General features: G+C 37.3%; 2 protein-coding genes across 7 annotated transcripts in view; both read left to right on the forward strand.

Annotated features, from left to right (window-relative positions):
- The window catches only part of dnm1b (dynamin 1b), a 29830-nt gene extending 17647 nt beyond the window's left edge, over positions 1–12183 (forward strand). Inside the window, exons 16-23 of one of the 4 annotated variants that reach the window (XM_058375688.1) lie at positions 2278–2387; positions 2996–3107; positions 3307–3318; positions 3560–3733; positions 3883–4124; positions 4854–5051; positions 6544–6581; positions 8804–12183. In XM_058375688.1, the coding sequence (XP_058231671.1) occupies positions 2278–2387; positions 2996–3107; positions 3307–3318; positions 3560–3733; positions 3883–4124; positions 4854–5051; positions 6544–6565 (870 nt within the window). In that variant the 3' untranslated portion in view covers positions 6566–6581; positions 8804–12183. The remainder of the gene's footprint in view (positions 1–2277; positions 2388–2995; positions 3108–3306; positions 3319–3559; positions 3734–3882; positions 4125–4853; positions 5052–6543; positions 6582–8803) is intronic. The other 3 variants (XM_058375689.1, XM_058375686.1, XM_058375687.1) reach the window with 3 other exon arrangements.
- Positions 12184–14549: 2366 nt separating this feature from the next.
- The window catches only part of LOC131343508 (regulator of G-protein signaling 3-like), a 30882-nt gene continuing 22544 nt past the window's right edge, over positions 14550–22887 (forward strand). For 2 of the 3 annotated variants that reach the window (XM_058375242.1, XM_058375243.1), the window contains exons 1-5: positions 14550–14681; positions 17932–18111; positions 20057–20232; positions 22378–22428; positions 22658–22716. In XM_058375242.1, the coding sequence (XP_058231225.1) occupies positions 14635–14681; positions 17932–18111; positions 20057–20232; positions 22378–22428; positions 22658–22716 (513 nt within the window). In that variant the 5' untranslated portion in view covers positions 14550–14634. Of the gene's footprint in view, positions 14682–17931; positions 18112–20056; positions 20233–22033; positions 22154–22377; positions 22429–22657; positions 22717–22887 lie in introns of those variants that run through there. The other variant, XM_058375244.1, reaches the window with a different exon arrangement.

The raw sequence follows: 22887 nt of genomic DNA on the forward strand, positions 1-22887 counted from the left end.
TTTTCTGCCACGCACTGATGGAGGTCTGAGTGAGGGAGCAGTGGGTGGGTTGAGGGGAGCGAAGAGGAGGTTCCTTGGAAGGGTATCAGTGTTTGATGCTGCTGAGAGAAGACAGGAACGTGGGTGGCAAGAAGTCATTCCTCTCCTGACCTGTTTCATCTGGACAGCTCATAAATCTCCCTGCAGTCACTCGGACAGCTTTGGGAACCAAATGCTGTAAAAAGACAAAATTGCTCATCAGAAGGGTCAGAAAGTTCAAGCTAATATCAAATATCCTTTAGGAATAAAATTGAAGATAGACCAAAACCAAACCGAAAACTTTTCATTACCAAGGTTTCATCAGATGAAATGTTTCGCTTCAGAGCAAATGTAGATTGTACCAAATCGACGTGGCACATTTTCTTCAGCAAGAAATGGAAAAAAGGAGAAGGAAAGGGAGCGGGAGGAGGCGGAGCATGCATTTTTATCCATTGAAACGTTTTTTTTTTACTCTTTTTTCGTTCAACAGGAAGTACAGGGCCAGAGGTCAACAGGAAGTGAAAATTGGCCTCTTTTGCAGGCCAGACTAATGCTGAAGACCTGTCAGTAGAAGAGCTGGCATTAGAGTGTTTATGCTCTGGTGACTGCTGTGTGTGTGTGTGTGCGTGTGTGTGTGTGTGTGTGCGTGTGTGTGTATGTGTGTGTGTGCGAGTGTGTGTGTGTGTGTACGTTTAGGGTGGAGAGACTGACTCCAAGGAATGTTGGAGTTTCTTTCCATGTTGGAAAGTTGTAGTATCTCCAGATGTGTAGGCCTTTGGACGGTACCTCTCTCCATGCTGCTTTTCCTCTGAAGCTCACTACATAAAGAGCTCTTTATACTGAGCACACACACAAATGCACACAGGAAACGGAACATTAAAGCGACTTTTCAAGAGCATGGTTTTTCGCTATACAAATTTAACCTTTATCCACCACAAATCCCTTTCCCTTTGACTTTCAGTGATGACTGAGAATATGAGCATTAGGATATAAAAAGAGCAGTGATATTAGCTTGAAACTAATTTTTTTGTAAAAAGAATGTAATCAGTTTTTCTTCATGAGCAATTTTGTAATTCATAGATAATAATCTATAATAATAATAATAATCATAATAACAACAATAAAAATAATAATAATAATAATAATAATAATAATAATAATAATAATAATAATAATAATAATAATGTTACAATGAGGAGAAGCAATCATTTAAAACTCAACAAGAAATGGGTGGGAAATCATCTTTGCAATGACTGTCTTTTTCTGTTAGGATATTGTAAAAAATGTGAGGAGCTGGATAACATTTAAATTTCCAGAAGAACACAAATAAAATTTTATTTAATTTTTCATTATATAGAATTGAAAGCAGGGAAGTGTCGATAGAATATTCAGTGTTTTGATGGATGATGATGCAATGTCTACATTTTAACAATAACTTTACTTACACACTTTCAGTCCAGACACTGTGAGACTGTGAGGAGTAATCAGATGCTTTCTCTGCTGTTGCAATTACTATGATTTAATATTTTCTGCAAGCCCTTCGCTAAGACGCTTCGCAGCAGCCATATTATTACTGGATGCTGACTGTGCAAGGGAAAATACTCAAGTGTTACAGGAAAGGATGAGATAACTGAAATTCCATTTAATTATGATATTGGAGTAACATTGCAGAGCTTTCTGCTGGTGTTGTAAAGATATACGGTTAATTATTTTACATAATGCACACAGTACACTGGACAGAATAGAGAATTTGCTAGAATCAGACTACATGTAATGTCTTGGAAAATTCCATTTTAGATTTTCTTGAAAACCATATTTTTGGTCTATAAAAAACATATGTGTATGTTTTATTCTTGTAATATATTGCAGATTTATCTTCTCCTGCAATCTCCTCTCCTCTTCTTTTTAATTTTTGTCTTTGCATTTGTCCTTTTATTTTCGTATACATACAACCCCTCCTTCAAAAAAACAACAACATTACATTGTCCTTAAAAGAAAAAGTCACATTACTGTCATTCTTAGCTTACCAAATTGTAACAATAAGAATCATTACAAGATATTAGAATATGTTATTTTTATAAATAGACTTACTGCCATAAGGAGACCAAAAGCCACTATTTACGATAGACTTTTTCTCAAGCGGTTTAGTACACATGTAGAAAGGTTACTCATGGAGCCAAATTAACTTGAGATCTCGAGTCAGAGCTCCAGCTCAGCACTCAGCTTCCCGCTGCTCTCTCACATTGCTTCCCTCTACAGGAGAAAGAGAAGAAGTACATGCTGCCTGTGGATAACCTGAAGCTCCGAGACATTGAGAAAAGCTTCATGTCTAGCAAACACATCTTTGCCCTCTTCAACACTGAACAAAGGTCAGTTCAGCTCCATTATTCCATATAAGTGCACTTTAATACCAATAATAATAGGAATCCTGCAGTTTTTTAACTTAACCTAATGTCAGTAGTGTGTGACAGATATTTCCCTATACAGAATACCCAATGTTGAAACTCCGTTATATATAATGCAAATTCAAAATTATAACTGTTAAAGTCTAACACTTTGGATGAAAGAGCAGGAGGAGATGTCCTGGGAAAGCTGCTTTGGCCTCCATGTGTGATTTGATCTCCACAGCTCTATAAGATTATACAGAATTATAGCTCAGTTTACAAAGTTTGACTGAAAAAATGTATGAACTTCCTGTGTGGCATGTAAAAAAAAAAAAGTATTTACCTTTATTTTTCCAGTAAAATCTGTTAAAATCCTTGCACTTGTATATAGATGCGACTATTCCTCATATTGAACTGAAGGTTGGTCTTTTGAGGCTGTAGTTCTTGACTCTTGTTGCACATTGAAGAAATGCATTGTTGATGTCTAGAACCAGGCAATTTGTTGTGTTGTATAGCAATTTATATTATGAAAGCAAGCTAAAAATAAAGCTTTACAGGTAGCCTTGTGGATTTTTGCTGCTTTCGCTCCACAGGAACGTGTATAAGGATTACAGGCAGCTAGAATTGGCGTGTGAGACACAAGAAGAGGTGGACAGCTGGAAAGCCTCCTTTTTGCGTGCTGGTGTTTACCCAGAACGCATTGTGGTATGACTTCTTCAATACAAATTAAACTGTTATAGATGTTATTGACATTATGGCTGCTCTTCCAGCAGTAACTCATACACTGTAGTGTGCTTGTTTAATATAATACTGATGTTTGACAAGAGCTCGCTTGCTTTTCTTTGACGTTCTTAACACCTTCGTTTATCCTTGCTTTACTGGTGACCTGTGTCTGACCTGAAAGGACAAAGAGAAGGTAAGAGCTTCATTGCTATTCATCTCATTAAACTTCTTCACTGTTCAGTCTAATCACTGACACAAGCCAAAACTACACACTAAACTTCTTCTTGTAAAACACATTTAAAATGACACAATTGAGCCTTTGTTTAAACTTATCTTCAATGCAAACTGACTAAATTCTCCCGAGTCTGTTTTGCAGTAATGTTCTCCCGAATTTTAATAGTTTAATAGTATAATGTTGATGCTGTGTTGTGCAGCAGAGTGAAAGCAGTGAGGAGAGCAGCTCGGACAGCTTCATGCACTCCATGGACCCTCAGCTGGAGAGACAGGTGGAGACCATCCGCAACCTGGTGGACTCCTATATGGCTATCGTCAACAAGACTGTGCGCGATTTGATGCCCAAGACCATCATGCATCTTATGATTATCAATGTGATTATTTATTTTATTCTTTTATTTATTCTATTTGATTATTTTATTATGGTGAAACCAGGGTTTAAGATATGCAGGCTACAGTCAATACTACTGCCGCCACAGTACAAAAATAGCTGCTTTTTTCTCTCACTTTCAATATTTCCTAGACTAAAGAGTTCATCCACGCTGAGTTGCTGGCCCAGCTCTACTCTTGCGGAGACCAGAACACTCTGATGGAGGAATCAGCTGAACAGGCGCAGCACAGGGATGAGATGCTGCGCATGTACCATGCACTCAAGGAAGCACTGAGCATTATTGGAGACATCAGTACTACCACTGTGTCCACTGCCATGCCTCCTCCAGTGGATGATTCCTGGCTTCAGGTGCAGGGAGGACCCTCAGGACGAAGGTCTGTCACTAGCAGAAACTATATCTCTCTCTGCTGTACAATTTTATTCGTTTAAATTTTTGTATCTATGTGTGTAATGTCTGATTTTTGTACAGCTAATTTGGTACTTTTGCAATGTTATATATACAATGTATTTATATTGTTCATTGTCATTTTATTTATTTTATAGATTAAGTAACCATATAATTCAATTAAATTCAATTCAGGTTATTTGTATAGTGCTTTTAACACTGGATATTGTCTCAAAGCAACTTTACAGAAGTACAGAATCATAGAAAAAATGAGAAAGTTTAAAGATAAGTTATTGCTAACATTTATTCCTAATGAGCAAGCCTCAGGCAGCGGTGGCAAGGAACATGTAATATAAAAGTAATATAAAGTAAAATAAAATAGTAAGAACTTATGCAATATACTTTATGTACAGAATAACAACGTATTGTATATTTTTATGCTTAATGTTATTATTATTATTATTATTATTATTACTATTATTATACATATTACACATTTAGTGCTTCTACTAAACTTCTATTCTATTCTGTTCTACCTCTGTTCTGTTTTGTAAACATAGTCATCACTATCTATATGTAATACAGATCATTTGTGTTATGTTTTCTGCTTTATTATACAATATACAGTACATAAATTTGTTCCTTTTGTCTGTGAGGTATCAAATTGACTCTGTGACAAACAGCCACAGAATGAGTGACTTCTTGTAATCACGCACAGATCCCCCATGTCCAGCCCCACGCCTCAGCGCCGAGCTCCTCCTGGACCTCCTCGCCCTGGAGCCCGTGCTGCTCCTGGGCCTCCTGCTGCTGGAGCTCCACCAGTCCCCTCCAGACCTGGAGCCTCCCCAGACCCCCACAGTGGCCCACCACCCCAGGTGCCCTCACGTCCCAACCGTGCTCCTCCAGGTGTTCCTAGGTGAGTCCTGTATGATGTGTTAATTACTTATTATAGATCATATATAAAACATGAGTATTTTTTTGAAGCTGATCAAAGTTTTATACACTGCCACTTAAATGTTTCTTCACCGAGCACAAACCTTAAACCTCACTGTTGAAGAACGATTTATTACATGATGTTTAATCCTATTGATACAATAATTATTAAGGCTATACCAATGAATGCAAAAATTTTTTTAGATAAAACGAAATGTTGGATATCTTGGATATTTACTATTTATTAGTACTATTCAAATATCACATTCAAATACTATTTTGTTACCTAATAATAATAATTTAAATAATAATAATAAAGCAACATTAGTCAAACCTGACAGATGAAATAACTTGTGTGGTTCCTGGGAAAACCCGAATGAAGTCACTACGGCTAGAATTTTGGAAAACTGACAAAAATGAGGAAAAGTGAACCTTCGACCAAATAAATTTTGACCATAAGTTAATTTACTTTAGAAAGCATATTTAATCAAAAACAGAAAAGATTTTTTGCTTAATCAAATCAACATGGAAACAGTGTCAGTGAAAAATGCTGTGGACTCATTAGATCTTTTCACATTTGGATGGGAAACAGATTTAGAAACACTATGACATTAATTGTGATTTAGATCTGTGCAATCCATCAGGTGAAGGGTTTTCCCAGGTTGCCATACTTGTCTTTGTCTTTTTTTATTTGTTCTAAAGGTACTTAGTTCTATCTCAATATCTAAGGGCTAAACAAAATTATAGAATATAGTGTGAAAACTGACACTTGACTGGTTGACTTGCATAAATATTCTGTAGCTGATGGAATAAGAAATCATTGGAACCTCTGTGTAAGTGTGTTCAGTTTAACTGAGATGATTCAGGATTCATTTGCTAGCTAAGAAATTCAATGTCTAGCATTTTGTGTAACAGTGTGATATTGATAAAGAGAGCAATGATCTACAAACTTCCCTCCTTATATTACCCCTACGATTTCAGTACCTTGATCCTTTCACATTGAGAAAAAGGCTTACTTTGGTTCCTTTTTTGCTTCTTCTTCTTTTTTCTTCTTCTTCTTCTTCTTCTTCTTCTTCTTCTTTTTCTTCTTCTTCTTCTTCCTCTTCTTCTTCTCCCCCTTTCCCCTATTAGTCTTCACACTATATGATCCACTCATGGACATTAAGTGCTTCACTTCATACCACAATGGCACATCATCACTGTTGTTAGGTTTCCTTAGCTTCACTCCTGACAGTGTTTTAAGTTCATTTCATGTTCATACCCCTACACCAACATTTGTTAATATGTCATCAGTTTTGTGAGATCATGCTCTTATTGTGCATTTCCCAGAAAAGAGCTGGGATGTTAGAGAAATAGGGATATGTTCAAGATAAAGGAAAACTGTTGATGCGTATTCCTTTAGCTGTTCCTCTCCATTTTAGCCAACCCTCACTCTGACTAAACCCCACCCCCAATGACTTCGGTTATTCTTTCAGAATTTCTATCAGTGACCAATGAGGAGGTCCACAAAATGGTATGTCTTATGCATATTGTTCTTGTGTGGCATCATGGTTATCTCTGTGCATGGTTTCACGTCCAATCATCTTTCACCCACTGATTATCATTAATATCTAATCAAATGACCAAAATCAATATTATTCTCTATATTTCTGTATTCTCTGTATACTCTGTATTTATGTATATTTGGTTCAGCTTTACCATTTGATGAGCTTTCTGAACATGTCATGTTACATGTTACAATATTAATATACAATAATACGCTATAGAAGTCCATTTTTTTGAGCATACTGATATTTTGGTGAGTTCAGAGAATTAATTATAGACCCGTTCACCCAGTCATAAATAGCTACTAGTAGCAGTAGTATAGCTAGCTAGGCTCTGAGACCTAGACCTTGGTAGTTTTGGAAGGTTTTGTTGCTAGTAGTCTCTAGTTAAATTAAGTGTGAAAACAGCGATGGTCTGATAATGTAGTGGCAGAATGTAGCATTCACTCACTGAAACTGGATGGTTGAAGACTGGCAAACGACGAGATGATTTTTTTTCTAATCTCTAGCTCTCCAGTTTGAGTGAATCTGTGTCCATTATACCCTCTGATTCTTGTTCTTGGCTGAAAGGAGTGGAAAACAGTGTGGGCTTCTGCTGTTGTAGCTTGTCCACTTCAAGGGTCAATATTTTGTGCCTGCTGGAATGCTTTTCTGCTCATCACAGTTATAAAGAGTGATTATATTAGTCACTCTATTGTTCCTGGCACCTTGAACCAATCTGGCACGATTCCTCTGATCTCATTTATGTGCAAGGTGTTTCCACCTACATAACTATCACTCTGTTTGCTTTGTATTTCACATAATTCAGTTTAGGCTGTTGTGTGTAAAAATCAGCAGTTTCTGAATTCAAGTCAGCACCAAGAATCATGTCATGGTTAAAGTTAAAAGATTTTCCCCATTCTGATGTTTGAAGCTCTTGACCTGTATCTGCATGATTTTATGTATTGTGCTGCTGCTACATGATTACATGATGGCTGTTTGGATAAATGCATAAATGACCAGATGTATAGCTGTTCCTATTAATGTGAACAGTGTAAAGCACTTATCATGGTGCTAGGCAAATTAGCTGAGTAAGCTAGTGGGTATGCAGCATTTTAGTCTATTCTCTTTCAGTACTCAGTGAGAAGAATCAATAGAGAGAAAAGGCGCGTGAACAGGATGTGTGCTATACACTCAGCATTGTGGTATTTTTTTAATAAAAAATGGGTCCCATTTTTGTTGTGTGGACCTCATTAAAGTTTCAATCCTGGTTACCCTCCTGCACCTGGTTGTGTTTGTTTAGTAGAACCTAATGTAATGCAGTGCCTTCCATTAATGAAGCTACTATTCACTACTTTGAAGTTAGTGATTTTAAAGTGAAGAGACTTTTGTCAAATTTGTAAATGAGTAAATTCTGCAAAATATTATTTTCTGACCAATCAGGACAAGGAGATATTTCAAACTGCCTAAGAAGCATGCTCATAAATTCAGAAAGCTTGCCTCTTAAACCAGTACTCCATTGTAGTGGTCTAGGCTTGTGTTCCGGATGTGTGTCCTTGGTGGGAGTGGCTCCATTTGTTTGGATTTTGAGTACTGAAACTTTTAGCTTCAGCTAACTTCCAACAAAATCCCAAACTGTGTCCAGAAACACATACATTGGCATCTTATAAGTCAGTATTTTAGAAGCTACAAATAATTTTCTATTCTTTTCTATTCTATGTGTACACAAACTATTTCAGTCTAGTTATACAGTTAATAATAAATAATGTATTTGTTCATAAACAGCATAAAGGCACCATTTAATGCAAGCATTGAATTAGGACATGATTCCTTCTGATTCCTTCTACCTTCTGATGATACCTTTAACCACTTCATTAACTTCAATTAAGCCTTTACCTGGCTTATATGACTAACATTTTCTTGTATTCTAAAAGTGAGAGTAATCAGAGTTTATAACTATCCTTACCCCTGTCATACAATGGCATGGCATTTTATGAGGCATGACTTACAAAAGCCCAAGGAAGGGAATAAAAAAAGCCTAACGAGTGACCATGACCATGCTGTTTTCATGAATAGGTTCATTTTCTATGTGTGTTGTACTCATCTCAATATATCTGTGTGTTCATTAACACTTTGTGTTTGTGTTGTTCTTGATAGTTTGTTCTGTCCTTTCTGTCTTCCTGCATTTGTCTGTTCGTTGTCATCCTCGAAGTCGACGAGTTCCAGCATCACCTACAAGACCCAACAGATCCACAGATTCCCTTAGAAACTATTAGCCCTGGATCCCTGCAGGCAGAAAGAACTACTGTCTCCTTACACAAACATCCACACTCTTGTACACATCCACACAACTCGTTACACATCTCCTGAATGGAATTTATCTAAGGAGCACATGTTTACATAAAGGCATCCTTGTCCTTGAAATAATCATGAACCAGGAAGAAGACAGTAATGGTACTGATATCTGATTGTGTTAATACTACAGTGTAATAGATGTTGTCTTATGGTTATTTATGGCATTAACAGCACAAGCTACATATATTATAAATGAAGCAGATGGTGTGACCTTCAGCACATGAGACATGGGAGGTGTGTCCCAAATAACATACTTGTACTATTTTATTTTACTATTTTATCACACAAAATTTGCAAGAACAAATGCACTTCATTTAACTGAATAAGTTAAGTGTTCATAAACTCACAGCTCACAGCTTTACTCATGTAATGGAAGTGGGTTGGAGCTACATCCTCTGAATATTTTAATATAAAAGCATATGACTGCTAGATGACATTAGCCTCTCTCAGTTGTATTTAGTATATTTTATCCTTGCTGACCTTTGCCCCCTGCTGCCTCACTTCCTTCTCTCTCAAGATCAATCTGCATGCAGCTTACAGCAAACAAAAGACCCCCTGCTAAACACTGGCTCACTCATTCAGTCACTTCCCTGAGAAACCTGCTTCGTTCTCACACTAGAATGTAGCTATTAGTCTTGCCATTTTGTTTAGGGCTTGGCTTATAACTAGAGCTCTAGAGGCAAGAATTAGGGATTTGATTCTCCTGGGTTAATTTTACATTTTATATATGCATGTCTGACATATTTATTCATTTAGTTGACACAGGTTTTCCAAACTCAAATCTTTTGGTTTGGGAAACAAGCTGATCTAAACAATCTATACTTCCATCTGTATTTAAGCAATAAGCAACAATGCATTTTTTCCTCAGTTGTAATGTGTAAACACATTAACCATGTGACTTCTCAACAAATGCCAGTAAAACAGCAATAACCTGGGTGTCTATATAATATATATAATCTATATATATAATATATATAATCTATATATATAATATATATAATCTATATATAGCAATAAGTTAAAGGAATTTGAAGTTAAAGGAATACATGTTTTAAATCTATGTATTATCTACTGCGTCTGTATCATATGTAAGATTAAGGCAAGCATTTTGATCCTGTACTGAGAAAAGAAAGTAAAACCTGTTTACTTCAAATTAACTTAAAATGGATGGTACAGCAAAACAAAAACAAAACAATCAAACACTCCAGTCCATTGCAGTGCACCATGTACAAAACTGCATTTAACCAACCAAAGCCCAAATGTGTAGCCATTCAACCAACCTGCATGGGACAGTTGGAGGAAACCCACCAGCATGGGTGGAGAATACACATCACTCCACATATACAGTTACCCAAGCTCAGGATTCAACCTGGGGTCCTAGAGATGCGATAATGCTACCTGCTGCTCTGCCATGCCATTCAAATACTGATTCTGTAAACCAAATTCAGAGCTACAACCATCACACTGAGAAAGTAAGAACATCTCTGACAAGATGAGTTATTTAGGTTTATTTTCTTTATTTACAAAAATTATCAGCTGAACATCTACTCTTAGTACTATAAGTTTTGATCTGATGGGTTTTCTATACTTTTCCCAGTATAAATAAACAGATCAAAATCTGTTTGCAGGAAGTGATCTTACTCTAGATATGTAGTAGATAGATTGGAAAACACTAGATTGTATTCCTTTAATAATTGGTGTTCAGAAAAAGGTTCCAAAAAGTACTTTTGTTTTTCACTGGGGTGGTACCCTCAACAATCTTCACCCTTTATTTAAAACTCCTTTAAAGGTATAATTAGGCCTAAAAACCACACCCCTAAATACATTAACATTCACTAAAGAGACTAGTGACAAACAACAGTACAGTTTAGTACTTTTTTCTGTGCGTGTCAGTATTGCTGTTGTCAGGAAAAAAACAGAAATATCTTTTAACAGAGTTACCTGTGGGTAATTTTAATGCTTTCTTTTTGCCCGTTATTTGTCTCTCCTTCTTGCTCCATTTGTTCTTTTTTTCCACCCAGCCGTCCGAGCAAAGGCAGCCCCTCTCATGGAGAGAGCCCTCATCCTTCGTTTGACTCGTAGAACCCATCCTTCCTCTCCCTCTCTCTACTGCCTTTCCTCTGACCAAGAGGACGTTGATTGGTGGACACGAAGGACAGATATATCCGTATATATCTATCTGCTATGAAGATTTGTTTACACTATTTATTGTTAATGTGTGATTAGATGCAGAGGAGACGCAGAGGGATATTAGCAAGGAAGATTATGGAAGAGATGAATGCCCAGTGTGGACTCATATACCAGTGTTGACTGCAGTGTTATTTGTAATAAAGGTGCTGTGCAGTGTTTCTATGTTTACACAATAGATAATGTCAATGTGTTGTGTGCTGAGCTGTCACTAAAGAAATGCCTGCAAACATTTTGCCTTGTTTGTCAGATTACAAATATGGGTTACTGTACACATGCTTTCAGGCTCCATCTGAGGCAGAGCTAAATATTCTGTGGTGCTGAATGTTTCATTTATTATCAACCACAACCACATAAATGTATTAATACTGTGTGCAGGAGCTGTGGATCCAACAGCTCTGCTATATTTAAAGTAATACATCACCTGAAAACTACTAATGATGCTAATAATGAATAAAAGCTAGTTGGAGTGAATTAATATTATGCAATGAAATCATGCTCCTGGATTTCCTCTTGCCTTTATTTCTTATTAGCTATCAATCTTGGTGAAGAATTCACATCATATATATTGGATTATATATTGTGCAATATGTCTAATAGAGTATGTTGTCCAAATTATAAGAGAATTATGCTGCCTTGCTTTAATTTGCTGAAACTTGAATGGAATAATTTCTTGAATACAATTATAGATGGGAATGGGGATTGATCTGGATAAATGATAGAAAAATATCCACTTAACAAATGTGAGAGTGAGTAAAAAAATGATATTTCCCACTATTTTTCAGTGTTATACACAGATTTGTATTGTGTTGGTATATGTTACTTTGTGTACACATGTACAACTGTTAGGTAGCTAATAACAGAGTGAAAGAATTGACTGTAAACAGATGACTGATATGTGTATATATTCGGAATTGTTCTGTTTAACTGAATAATGTGAATGTGTTTGTGTCTTGTGCCTGATATGGCCTCCTGTATTTTAACGCCACTGGTCCAACCTGAGAAACTGGCCAGTGCATTGTGTTTTCATTAAACTGTGGAAGATGTTAACTAGTGCAAGGAAATTCTTATAGCAATGTAGGCATCAGCTGAAACGTTTAAACATTTAATCACCTCCAGTAACTGGCAGGGGTTGCAGTGCTTCTTAGAATCTCCGGATCAGCGTATGCAAGACATCATTCACACATTCACACCCAGCAAATATACACCACTGTGCCACCCTGAACCTTTAAAAAAATGTTATAAGCTGGTTTTATATAAGAAAAACTTTTTGTTTTACTAGTTTGTGTTATGTGCATTTCTGCCTTTTGGGGGCGATCCAGAGTGACAGTAGGTCTCTGCATGATTCAAGGTTCAAAAGCAGTTCACTGTGCAGCTAAAGCTCATGGGAGGTTTGAGTGCTTAAATCAGAGTAACAGGAACTCCCTAATCATCAGCAAAATTAGAGCAAAACCACATATCTTTATTTTAGCTTTGAAATCCCCAACCAGTAAGGAAAAACCCTATGAAGTTTTCATTAATGGTTTGATAATTAAATCAGATGTCAAATGATCTTCAGATTTTAATGTCTTCTTTAAAGTGAGACCAAACAGAAATACCATACAGTGTAGGTTCTTCACCCCAAACCAGGACAACTACATTTGTTTCATGCCTCCAGTCACTTGAAACCCAGAAAGTACACCCTACATCTGGTTCCAATGACATACTTGCACAATGAGGCACAGTTCTGTGCAAGATTTGTAAAATATGTCTCACCCCATGGGTTTTATGGAGAAAGGGATTCTGGAGTCTAAAGTAAGGCTCTGAAACCGCCCTAAAACAGAGGAGAATTAATGTAATCACAAGTCATTGTGTGTACAATTTTTCTGCTAGCAATGAGGGGAAGGAAGAAAATAAAAAGCAATGAAACAAAGAAATGTGACAGCAAAGGTCCAAATAAAAGTTTTGACTTTTATTTGATTATGTTATGTAGCTTATACTCAAAATAATCAACGGGAATGGATTTTTCTGTCTTACAAAACCAACAGACACCAATTCCTGTATTATCAGTATTTTATGACAGCTATAACGTACTGTATCTTCATCATTCTAAAAGTCATACCCAACTTTTTTTTGAACCACAGTAAGAAGTGAACCTCTGCAATTCGGCTCCTGTAAGTCTATGTTATGTTGATGCTCAAAGTTTTACATCTTTTGCATTATAATGGAGGTCATCCCCTTTGTCGTTAAGCCCTCGTTCATGGACAAGCATGTTCTTTTACACTGTCTCTTTGGCCCTGACCCCCACTGTGCAAAAGCCTTAATGGCTGCTCAAGACTTGTTTTTTCCTATTGGGCTTAATTACTGTTTTATCTCACCGAGCCTATTTAGACATGGAGGAACACAGTTACTGATTTAAACTCCATCAAATTGTCCATAAATGTGCAAAACTATCAAGTTAATTATGTAAACACTAATTTACCTCTAGTTAAACATTAAATGACCGACTACATGAGTAGATGTTTTTTTTCTCACGAAAGTCATGTGGGACAAACAAATGGTCTTCTCATGGGCTACAGTACATTTACACCGCATCCTACAGTTTGAGAGCAGAGAAAAGAAAAGGAAGAAGTTAAATTCTTCACTGATACAACAGACACTGTAGTAGTCATTCAGTCTGGGGCCCAAGTGAACAAACAGGCACAGATCAGTCTCTTCCAAAACGCCGCTATTTTGTCATACAAAGACAAGGTGATTACAGCTTATGATTCTACATGAAATTTAGATTTAGTTAGACATCTAAGTAGGAGATAAGAGAGCATTTGTTTCATATGAGATGCAAACAGTATAAGAACAGTACAGTTACACATTTACATAGCTATATTTCCTTGGAAGGTGGTGAAAAGACAATGCTGTGTATTGAATTGTTACACTGATACTCACTACGGATATCAATTGCATAAATAATTCACTTTCATCCGAATGTCTTATCAACCAATCATACAGTTACATTCCTAGCTATTTCCTGCAAGTGGTTTAATACAAATGCATGCAAAATAAAATACCTACAGTAATTAAAATATGTGTTTTGTCAGAGGAAGGTTGAGGAATATAAAGCTATATGGCTCCACAACAGCAACAGCCTATATATTATCACATATGTTTAGATGAATCTGAGGGAGGTCCTAGTAATGATTTTACAGTTAAAAAAGCAAATAAAAGGCGGCTTTTCTGCTAACACTCTGAACCGGCTAGATTCCTAACAGCATACTACCTTACTAAACAGTATGCCAAGATAGTAGTCTACATGTTACCTCTGGAGGACCTGATAGTTGTTTAGTAGGCTAGTGCGCGAGGCTGGACGTGGCCAGCGGTTTTAAAATGCAGCGCGCGGATTGGCGGACAGTGCGCTCGCGCTCTGACAAGGCGAGGCGTCCCGGGGTTTGAATGTGAAAGGCGGCTCCTGTGAACTCCCAGCGTTTGACAACAACAGGACGCGTGAATGCTGTCGGTGCTGCCAAGATGGAGAGCCGCAGAACACGGAGGAAGTCCGCACACTTGGAGAAAAGGTGGGTGTTGATACGAGAGGAAGTGTTTTTTCCCCCCTGAGACGGCTTAGTAATGAAATCGCGTTGTTGTTTTTTTTTATTCTGTTAAAACATGACCGCCACGATCAGCAAGAAACCCATGCTTAGTTTTGGAGAATTCTCCATCAGGAAATCTTAGACGTTTAGCACTTTAGAAGACATTGTGAAATAATATTAATATTAAACCGCTGAAAGATACCAGTGTGTTTGGCTGATCTGTTGCTCCACCCAAATGCATTAAATAATAATAAAACAAACAAACAAACATCTTTACATCTACATACTTAAGCATTGTGAGCCAAGGTCTTTGGTGTTTATAATGTATTCTCTTTGTTTACAATGTTTTCTCATTGTTTACAATGTATTCTCTTTGTTTACAATGTAAATCTCGAGTCTATACCTTTTTACAGATTTTACATATTATATGTATACTATGTGTGTAGAGGTCTCCAGTGATGCACACATTTTGTACGTGTTGCTTTATTTACAATGGCCTGTGGAAAAGCCTTAAAGAAAAAGACCACTATGTTTCTATGAAAATGTTTGCGATGTGTTCAGTGTTCTCAGTTCAGATTTGTTTGTTTGTGATGTAATGTCTTCAGGAGGCTCTCCTGCTCCACTCAGGTCACAGGGGTACATTATTATCAGCAGTACAGTGCTGTTTAGATGGAGAAATTTTCAACAATTTCAAAGTTGAATTTTTTAACGTGTTACAAACAATCTCTTTGTTAGATTCTAAAAACAAACGTAAAACCTTATTTTCAGCGAGATAACTAACTCTTACTATTATTGAGGGATGTGGTAGCTTAGTGGTGAAGGTGTTGAACTACTGATGGGAAGGTTGTGAGTTTGAATCCCAGGACCATTAAACTGCCCCTGCTGGGCCCCTGAGCAAAGCCGTTAACGCTCATTTGTATAAAATAAGATGTAAATGTAGTTGCTCTGGAGAATGGTGTCTGCTAAATGCCAGAAATATTATTAATACTGAAACCAGTGTAGATATAGTGGAGATATTCAGAGTAAATCCTTGTAAATATACATTACTAATAAATTTAAAGGTACAGTAAGAACAAAGTTTTTGTTTACATCTGATCATGAATGCATGGTGATTTGATGCCATTTCATAGACTTGCAAAGAACTTGGTGAGGACTGACCCAAAATGATTAATAGGATTTCCAAATTAAGCAGATACTTTTGTTGGTTACCGTTGGTTACTTGATTTCCCTGGCTCAAGATTGGGAATTACAAGTTGCAAACTCGAGTCTAATGCATAAAAAGCTTCTTGAACCCCACTCTACATTGATTGATCTAAAGTTAATACTAATATAAACTAATTTAAATGTAAATACTGGAGGACTGGATACAGTTAAGTGTGTGCAGTTATCTTGATCTGAACTCAAACCTTAAACAGGGAATCAGCTGCTAGTTGAGAAGACTAGCTGATTTTTGGTGGCTTTTACAGGTTGTAGGTGGGGAATTGTATGTTGCGTCTTCGCCTTCAAGACGGCATAAATCCCTCTGGCATCTTATCTAGTCGAATATCAGTGTGGGAAATGTAGGAAACCTGCAAATACACTAAAAAGGTTTAACTAAAATGTCAACTCAATTTCATTATAAAATAAATTTTGTACATTACAAAATAGCACATTGTTTTCATTATTTATTATGTAGAAGCAAAAAGGAACCTCCTAACTTTTATCACAGTTCTGTTCAAAATATTCAGTGAATTGAATTGTGAATTGTGAAGACGGTACCGTGAATTGAATTGAGACTGGAGTGTATTGCTACACCCCTAGCAGATCTGGAAGCTGGTAGCTTGTTGCAGTTCTTATTCCAACCAGGATAGACTTGATGTTTTTATCAGCAGCATGGTCTGTTATCTAATATTTTGCAGTATGTAACAAACCACAAAAATGTCTCAGTAACATTAGATTATTTTTGCGAAAACTACTGGTAGTAGATTTACATGTTAAATGTGAATCTACATGTATTAGTGTAGGAGAGATGACGGTTGTAATCTTGATTATCTCACCCAAGATCAGATCAGATCTGATCAGACCAGACAACTAAAGATTTGTTACCCTAAACTAGTGATTAAAACAACTTCAAGATGATTAAAAACTCCAGTATCCTGTTTGTACCAGCACAGGACATATACTCTGTATATTAAAGCAAAAGATTCAGTGATGTGTGATGAATGCTCTAAGGTCCAATCATCAACCGATGTCACACTGAGCTGTCATGAGCCTTCATTTAGCTACAGGAGATTTGTTTAATTAGACCCAGCTCATGCATCAACACTCTATTTTTACAAAATTTGCTGTGGTTGCTTTTCTTTTTGTACATGTTGCTGATGTACAGTTAATAACTAAGGGGAAATTAGTGTTTTGATTCTACACATTAGATCCTTCTTTGTTTGCTTCACTGTGGTTATTAGTTAACTCCTGCTGTGATAATTTGTCCAGCAGCTTATCTTTTGAAGTCTTTAAAGTATTGTTTTAGCATATTTTTTTCAATATTTAATGCATCTGTAGTGTTTGTAAAAATTACTACTAGTAGTAATTGACCTGTTTCCCTGTAGTAAGAACTAAAAGGAAAATTATTATTATAAACGTTTAATTATAATGGTCATGTAAAGGCAGTTGTTTAGGAAACATATTTTTGTACAAAAAATATTATTTTGCCCTAAATATGTTTAATTCATCCTCTCAGAGAACTTTTTCACCGTGTTTGTGTTTCAACTTGTAACCATGATTTGGTTATGGAGAATTAAAAGTCTTCCACTTTATAAACCCCTAGCATGATTGGCTCAGTACAATGGCAGAACACAACCATCACACACTGAATAAAAGTGTCAGAACTCCTTACTGAAATTAATAGTGGATATGGGTGCAATTTGTTCTTGTATCCACATAGATTTGGCCATATAGTTTATGTGATTTGAGTAATAATGAATTGTTCCCCATCATCCTTTCAGAAATCCTCTTGATTTCAACTAAAGATGGCTTATGTTTTGGCTTATGTTTAGGAACAGTTCAGTTCCTGACTGGGTTGGAGACTGAAAATAAGATTAATTAAAAAATAAGAAGATTAAAATAAAGAAAATGGCCAGATTGCACATTCATATGCTTTTTTATTGATTGACCCTGTTCTATAATAACACCTGACTGTTTTTGCTTCTTCTTCTTCTTCTTCTTCTTCTTCTTCTTCTTCTTCTTCTTCTTCTTCTAGGAGGAGCACATTTAAAGAGCCATGCTGGCTACAGGAGCCAGACCTTAACCAAGGACCATTAGGAAAAAGGCTATGTAGAGAGAGAAGAGAAAACCCGGGGCATTCAGAGAACATGGAGAGGAAATCTTCAGCAAGAGACACACATCACAGGAGGGCACTAGCTCTTTCACAACAGTTAAAGTAAACACCACAATGTCTTTCTTTCAAAAGAATCAATCTCTTTCTTTCTTGAGGATGATTATCTCCTCATCATGGCACATGTTAGTGGGTGGGATATATTAGGTAGCAAGTGAACATTTTAAGTTGTTGGTAGAATCAAAATGAAAAAGAAAAATGGTCAAGCGTAAGGATTTGAGTGAGTTTGACAAGGGCCAAAGTGTGATTGCTAGACTACTGCATCTCCAAAACTGCAGCCCTTGCTGGGTGTTTCCGGTCTGCAGTGGTCAGTATCTATTAAAAGGGGTCCAAGGAAGGAACAGTGGTGAACCGGTGACAGGGTCATGAACGGCCAAGGCTCATTGGCGCCTGTGGGGAGCGAAGGCTGGCCCATGTGTTCCGATCCAACAGATGAGCTACTGTCGCTCAAACTGCTGAAGTTAATGCTGGTTCTGATAGAAATGTGTCAGAATACACAGCGCATCACAGTTTGTTGTGTATGGGGCTGCAAAGCTGCAGACCAGTCAGGATGCCCATGTTGACCCCTGTGCACTGCCGAAAGTGCCAACAATGGGCACGTGAGCGTCAGATCTGGACCACAGACCAATGGAAGAAGGTGGCCTGGTCTGATAAATCACATTTTCTTTTACATCACATGGATGGCCGGTTGTGTGTGCATTGCTTACATGGGGATCACATGGCACCAGGATGCACTATGGGAAGAAGGCAAGCCCACGGAGGTTTGTGTCATGTTTTGTGCAATGTTCTGCCGGGAAATCTTGTGTCCTGCCATCCATGTGGATGTTACTTTGACACGTACCACCTACCTAAGCATTGTTACAGGCCATATACACCCTTTCATGAAAACGGTATTCCCTGATGGTTGTGGCCTCTGTCAACAGGACAGTGAGCTTTGCCACAAAGCAAAAATGGTTCAGGAATGGTTTGAGGAGCACAACAACCAGTTTGAGGTGTTGACCTGGCCTCCAAATTCCCCAGATCTCAGTCTAATTAAGCATCTGTGGGATGTGCTAGACAAACAAGTCCGATCCATGGAGGTCCCACCTCACAACTTGGAGGATCTGCTGTCTTAGTGAACATCTTAGTGCCAGATACCACAGCAACCTTTCAGGGATCTAGTGGAGTCCAGGCATTGATGGGTCAGGGCTGTTTTGACAGCAACAGGGGGACCAAAACAATGTTAGGCCATAGGTCATAATGTTATGGCTGATGAGTGTATATTTATATATAACTTGTGTATGAACTTGAGAGGTTAATTCTGTTGAATTGCTCTTCTGTGTTGCATGTAGGGTAAATAAAAAATATGTGGTACTTCCCCAAACTGCTGCCACAAAATTGGAAGCACACAATATTGCTGTATGCAGTAGCATTAAGATTTCCCTTTACTGGAGCTAGGGGGTCAAGTCCAAACCTGTTACAGCATGACAGTGCCCTTGTGTACAAAGCAAGGTTTTTAAAGACATGATTAGTTGCTGTTGGAGTGGAAGTTGAGTGGCCTGAACAGAGCCCTGACCTCAAACCCACTGATCATTTCTGGAATGATTTGGAATGCTGACTGGAATCTGGAACTGGATGTTTATCAAGTGCATATGGGTGTGTGGGTGTTTTGGAGTCCACATGCCTTTGGCCATATAGGCTATATAATTAGAAAAATATTGAATTGTTCCTCTTCACCCACTCAAAGTGAAAACGAAAATGAAAATGGGCAGAGCTGAGTAGGTCTGTACTCGACTGGGTTTAAGACTTTCAGGGAAAATTTTACATTTTTAACTTTGGGTTTTAAACAAAACATTGAAATAAAGAAAATGGCCAGGACCATTGCACATTTATATGTGAATATTTTTTATTAATTAATAAAGGTCTAAGAAAAACTACATTACTAACTGCTGCTTTGATCAATACCTACGGTAATGTACTTAATTATTTTTTATTTCAATGGCTATGTCAGTGTTTATCCAGGTCAGCAAGAGAACAGTCAATGGAAGAGGACAGTGTGTCACAGGAGTCCAGGAGCACAGGTTAAAGTAGCTGCAGTGGTTAAAACCTCCATGAAAACCTGCACCACTCCAAAACCTGCCCCTAGAAAAAGGAGAAAGATTCACCCATCTGGATTTAGGGGCAAAGGCAAGCAAATTTCTACTTATTCTTTTGCAATATATGTTGATTTAGTGCCACTGTAGATGTAACACCCATCTGATATGGAAACAAATACAACATCTCTAAGACCTCTGGGGAGTTTTTATTGAATACATTTTTAGTTGGCAGATGAGGGACTATATATTTCAAACAGTAAAACATGCATGCTTCTTGGAACTGAGTCCATGAATAAAGGGCTCTCTGCACTGTATTATATGTTAGAGTACATACTTCTTTCAGTCAGTGATGATGCACTGTGTTCAGCAGGAATAAAACTCTGAGAGCGCTGTGTCCAGAAAACAATAGCTTTTTTCTGGTACTTCATACTTTTAGCCACTAGATGGCAGAATGGAATATCTTTTAAATTTCGAATCCTTATTCATCAGAAATGCCGGCCATGTACCAACAGGTAGCAGTGCATAGATTTTAGTCAAGTTGTAGTTGTCATTCTGCCTATATCTAGCAGTTCATTTTGAGTTTATGACCATTTTTAGTTCACTAACCATACAAAGTTCCTGAAACTAGCCTCAAAATACCAGGCCCTGGGTAACACTATATGCAGTTACACTTTGTTTTTTTTATTTTTTTCAATTTAATTCAAGTTATTTTCTATGAAACAAGAAAAAATCTAAGTTATTTGCTATAAAACATGGTTAATGTGCAGTATTAAAAATCAAATTTGCACAAACAAGTCTTGCCTGACCGCTTGGCTGATGCGTGTGCTGGGGCTACTTGCTCATATGGATGAGCCTGAGACAGTATTAGTTTGCAGCTATTCACATTGAGTTAATCCTTTAGTTATGTATGCTGCATAGTATCTGTTTCAGTCACTCTCTAAAACACTGCTGGTGTCCAAACTGGTGTCCTGCTTTGAAAGAATGTGATTTAGGAATGCAGTGATTTGTTTAATGTGTTTTCCATTGTTCCATTTACGAATGCAATGAAAATAGATAACATAGTATGGAAATCATTTTGCTTTTGTTGGGACCTTTGCATACCACTGCCCATCACATCAGCAAGAACTAGCTCATATGCCAGTTCATGACATGGGAATAACAAAGTCTGCTGTTATTGTTTCCATACATGAGTCAGATCTGTGAACTTGGGCTTAGCTGAGGGTCATGAATAACCTGACGCAGGAATTAATGAGGCATCATGGGTGTTGGGAATGGTTTATTTCCTGTTGGGCTAATGAGTGACTCACTGGGAGTAAAGTCCATTAACAGACTAAACAGAGACCTCCCAGCAGCATAAACCTGGTTCCATTACAATATATTATAAACTGAGGAATAACTGTTCAATATTACAATATGTTACTCATATTGCAGTCAGTTAGTTATTTTACTGTTTCACTGACATTAAATCTTCTTACTGATGTAGTATCTGGTTTAGTGTAAAGGCTATCCACTCCATGCACATGCAACTGAACTGTTGTCTGTGTGATGTGACGACTGTGTTGTGAGCACAGGGAGGAAGGAGAAGAGCAGGTGATTTATCATCTGGATCGTTTCTTTCCTCCTGCTTTATTCACTCAGATTATATGTTAAGCATAATAAGGTGCATGGCAAAACTGATCTCAGATCATAGACCATAACTGGTCAGTTTAGATGTCAGAAGTAACAATGACCGCTGCTGACACACCCCCTGTGCTCCTTTTAAAGCAACTCTGACCAATCAGAACTCCAGCTGCCTTATCAGCTATTCAAAAGTGGAAAGGCGGTTATATGCATGCCTGTTTTCTGTTGTCCTTTGACACTGGCTAAATGTTTCAAGTGAGTCCTTTGAGGTATGATTGATGTTTAGCTTTAGTAGATAAGTATTTTTGGTATGGACTGTGAACACATGGAGAGCGAGCCACTTGGTTGGTCTAACAAATGGCAGAAATTCTCGTTCATTTTACAAACTTGTGGTGAGTCTTGATCTTCTAAAGCCATTGTTTCTCCTGGCAGACTTTTTTTAGTTGAAGTGCATGGTTTAAGTTAAATACAAAACCACATTCTTATATTTTGTATTAAAATGAGCATTGTTAAAATGAAAATAAATGTACTGTTGAAAGTGGAAGAGGAGGTTTTGAGATCACCATGATTTTTATATAATAACAGGTGTTTAAAATAGGTGCCTTTTTACATGCAGGTCAGCTGAAACTGACAGTAACACCAGACAATGATCTGCTACATATTCAGAGTAAGTACCATAACCCCCATGTTCTATATTAGGTATAGATAATTATTTGTGAATTAGATGATCATTACTGAAGTTGCATTCAGTTGCATGGTCTGAACATCTGGACAGTTGAAATGACTTTTTAAAGGCTATACATTAATGTTAATGGTCAATCAACTTTGCTTCAAAGTCATTGTTTGTATGGTTTGTATCATTGTTGAGAAAATGTTTCCGGTGTCAAAACCCACAGTTCTGGAAGCTAGGGGTCTGCTGGGACGGGAGAGTAGGCCATGTGATTCGTATGTCAAGGTAGGTCAGATAATAACTTATACTGTAGATATACTTATAGATATATAGATTTGTGTTGTAAGTGGACAATACACCATTTAAAATGCATGTTTAATCTTTAATTGTAGCTTAAATGTTTGGACTCATGAGAAGTGAGATGTTGTTTTCATCTATCTGTGTCATGTTATTCCC

Source organism: Hemibagrus wyckioides, linkage group LG22, assembly GCF_019097595.1.
Source record: "Hemibagrus wyckioides isolate EC202008001 linkage group LG22, SWU_Hwy_1.0, whole genome shotgun sequence".
In the NCBI taxonomy this organism is placed as follows: domain Eukaryota; kingdom Metazoa; phylum Chordata; class Actinopteri; order Siluriformes; family Bagridae; genus Hemibagrus; species Hemibagrus wyckioides.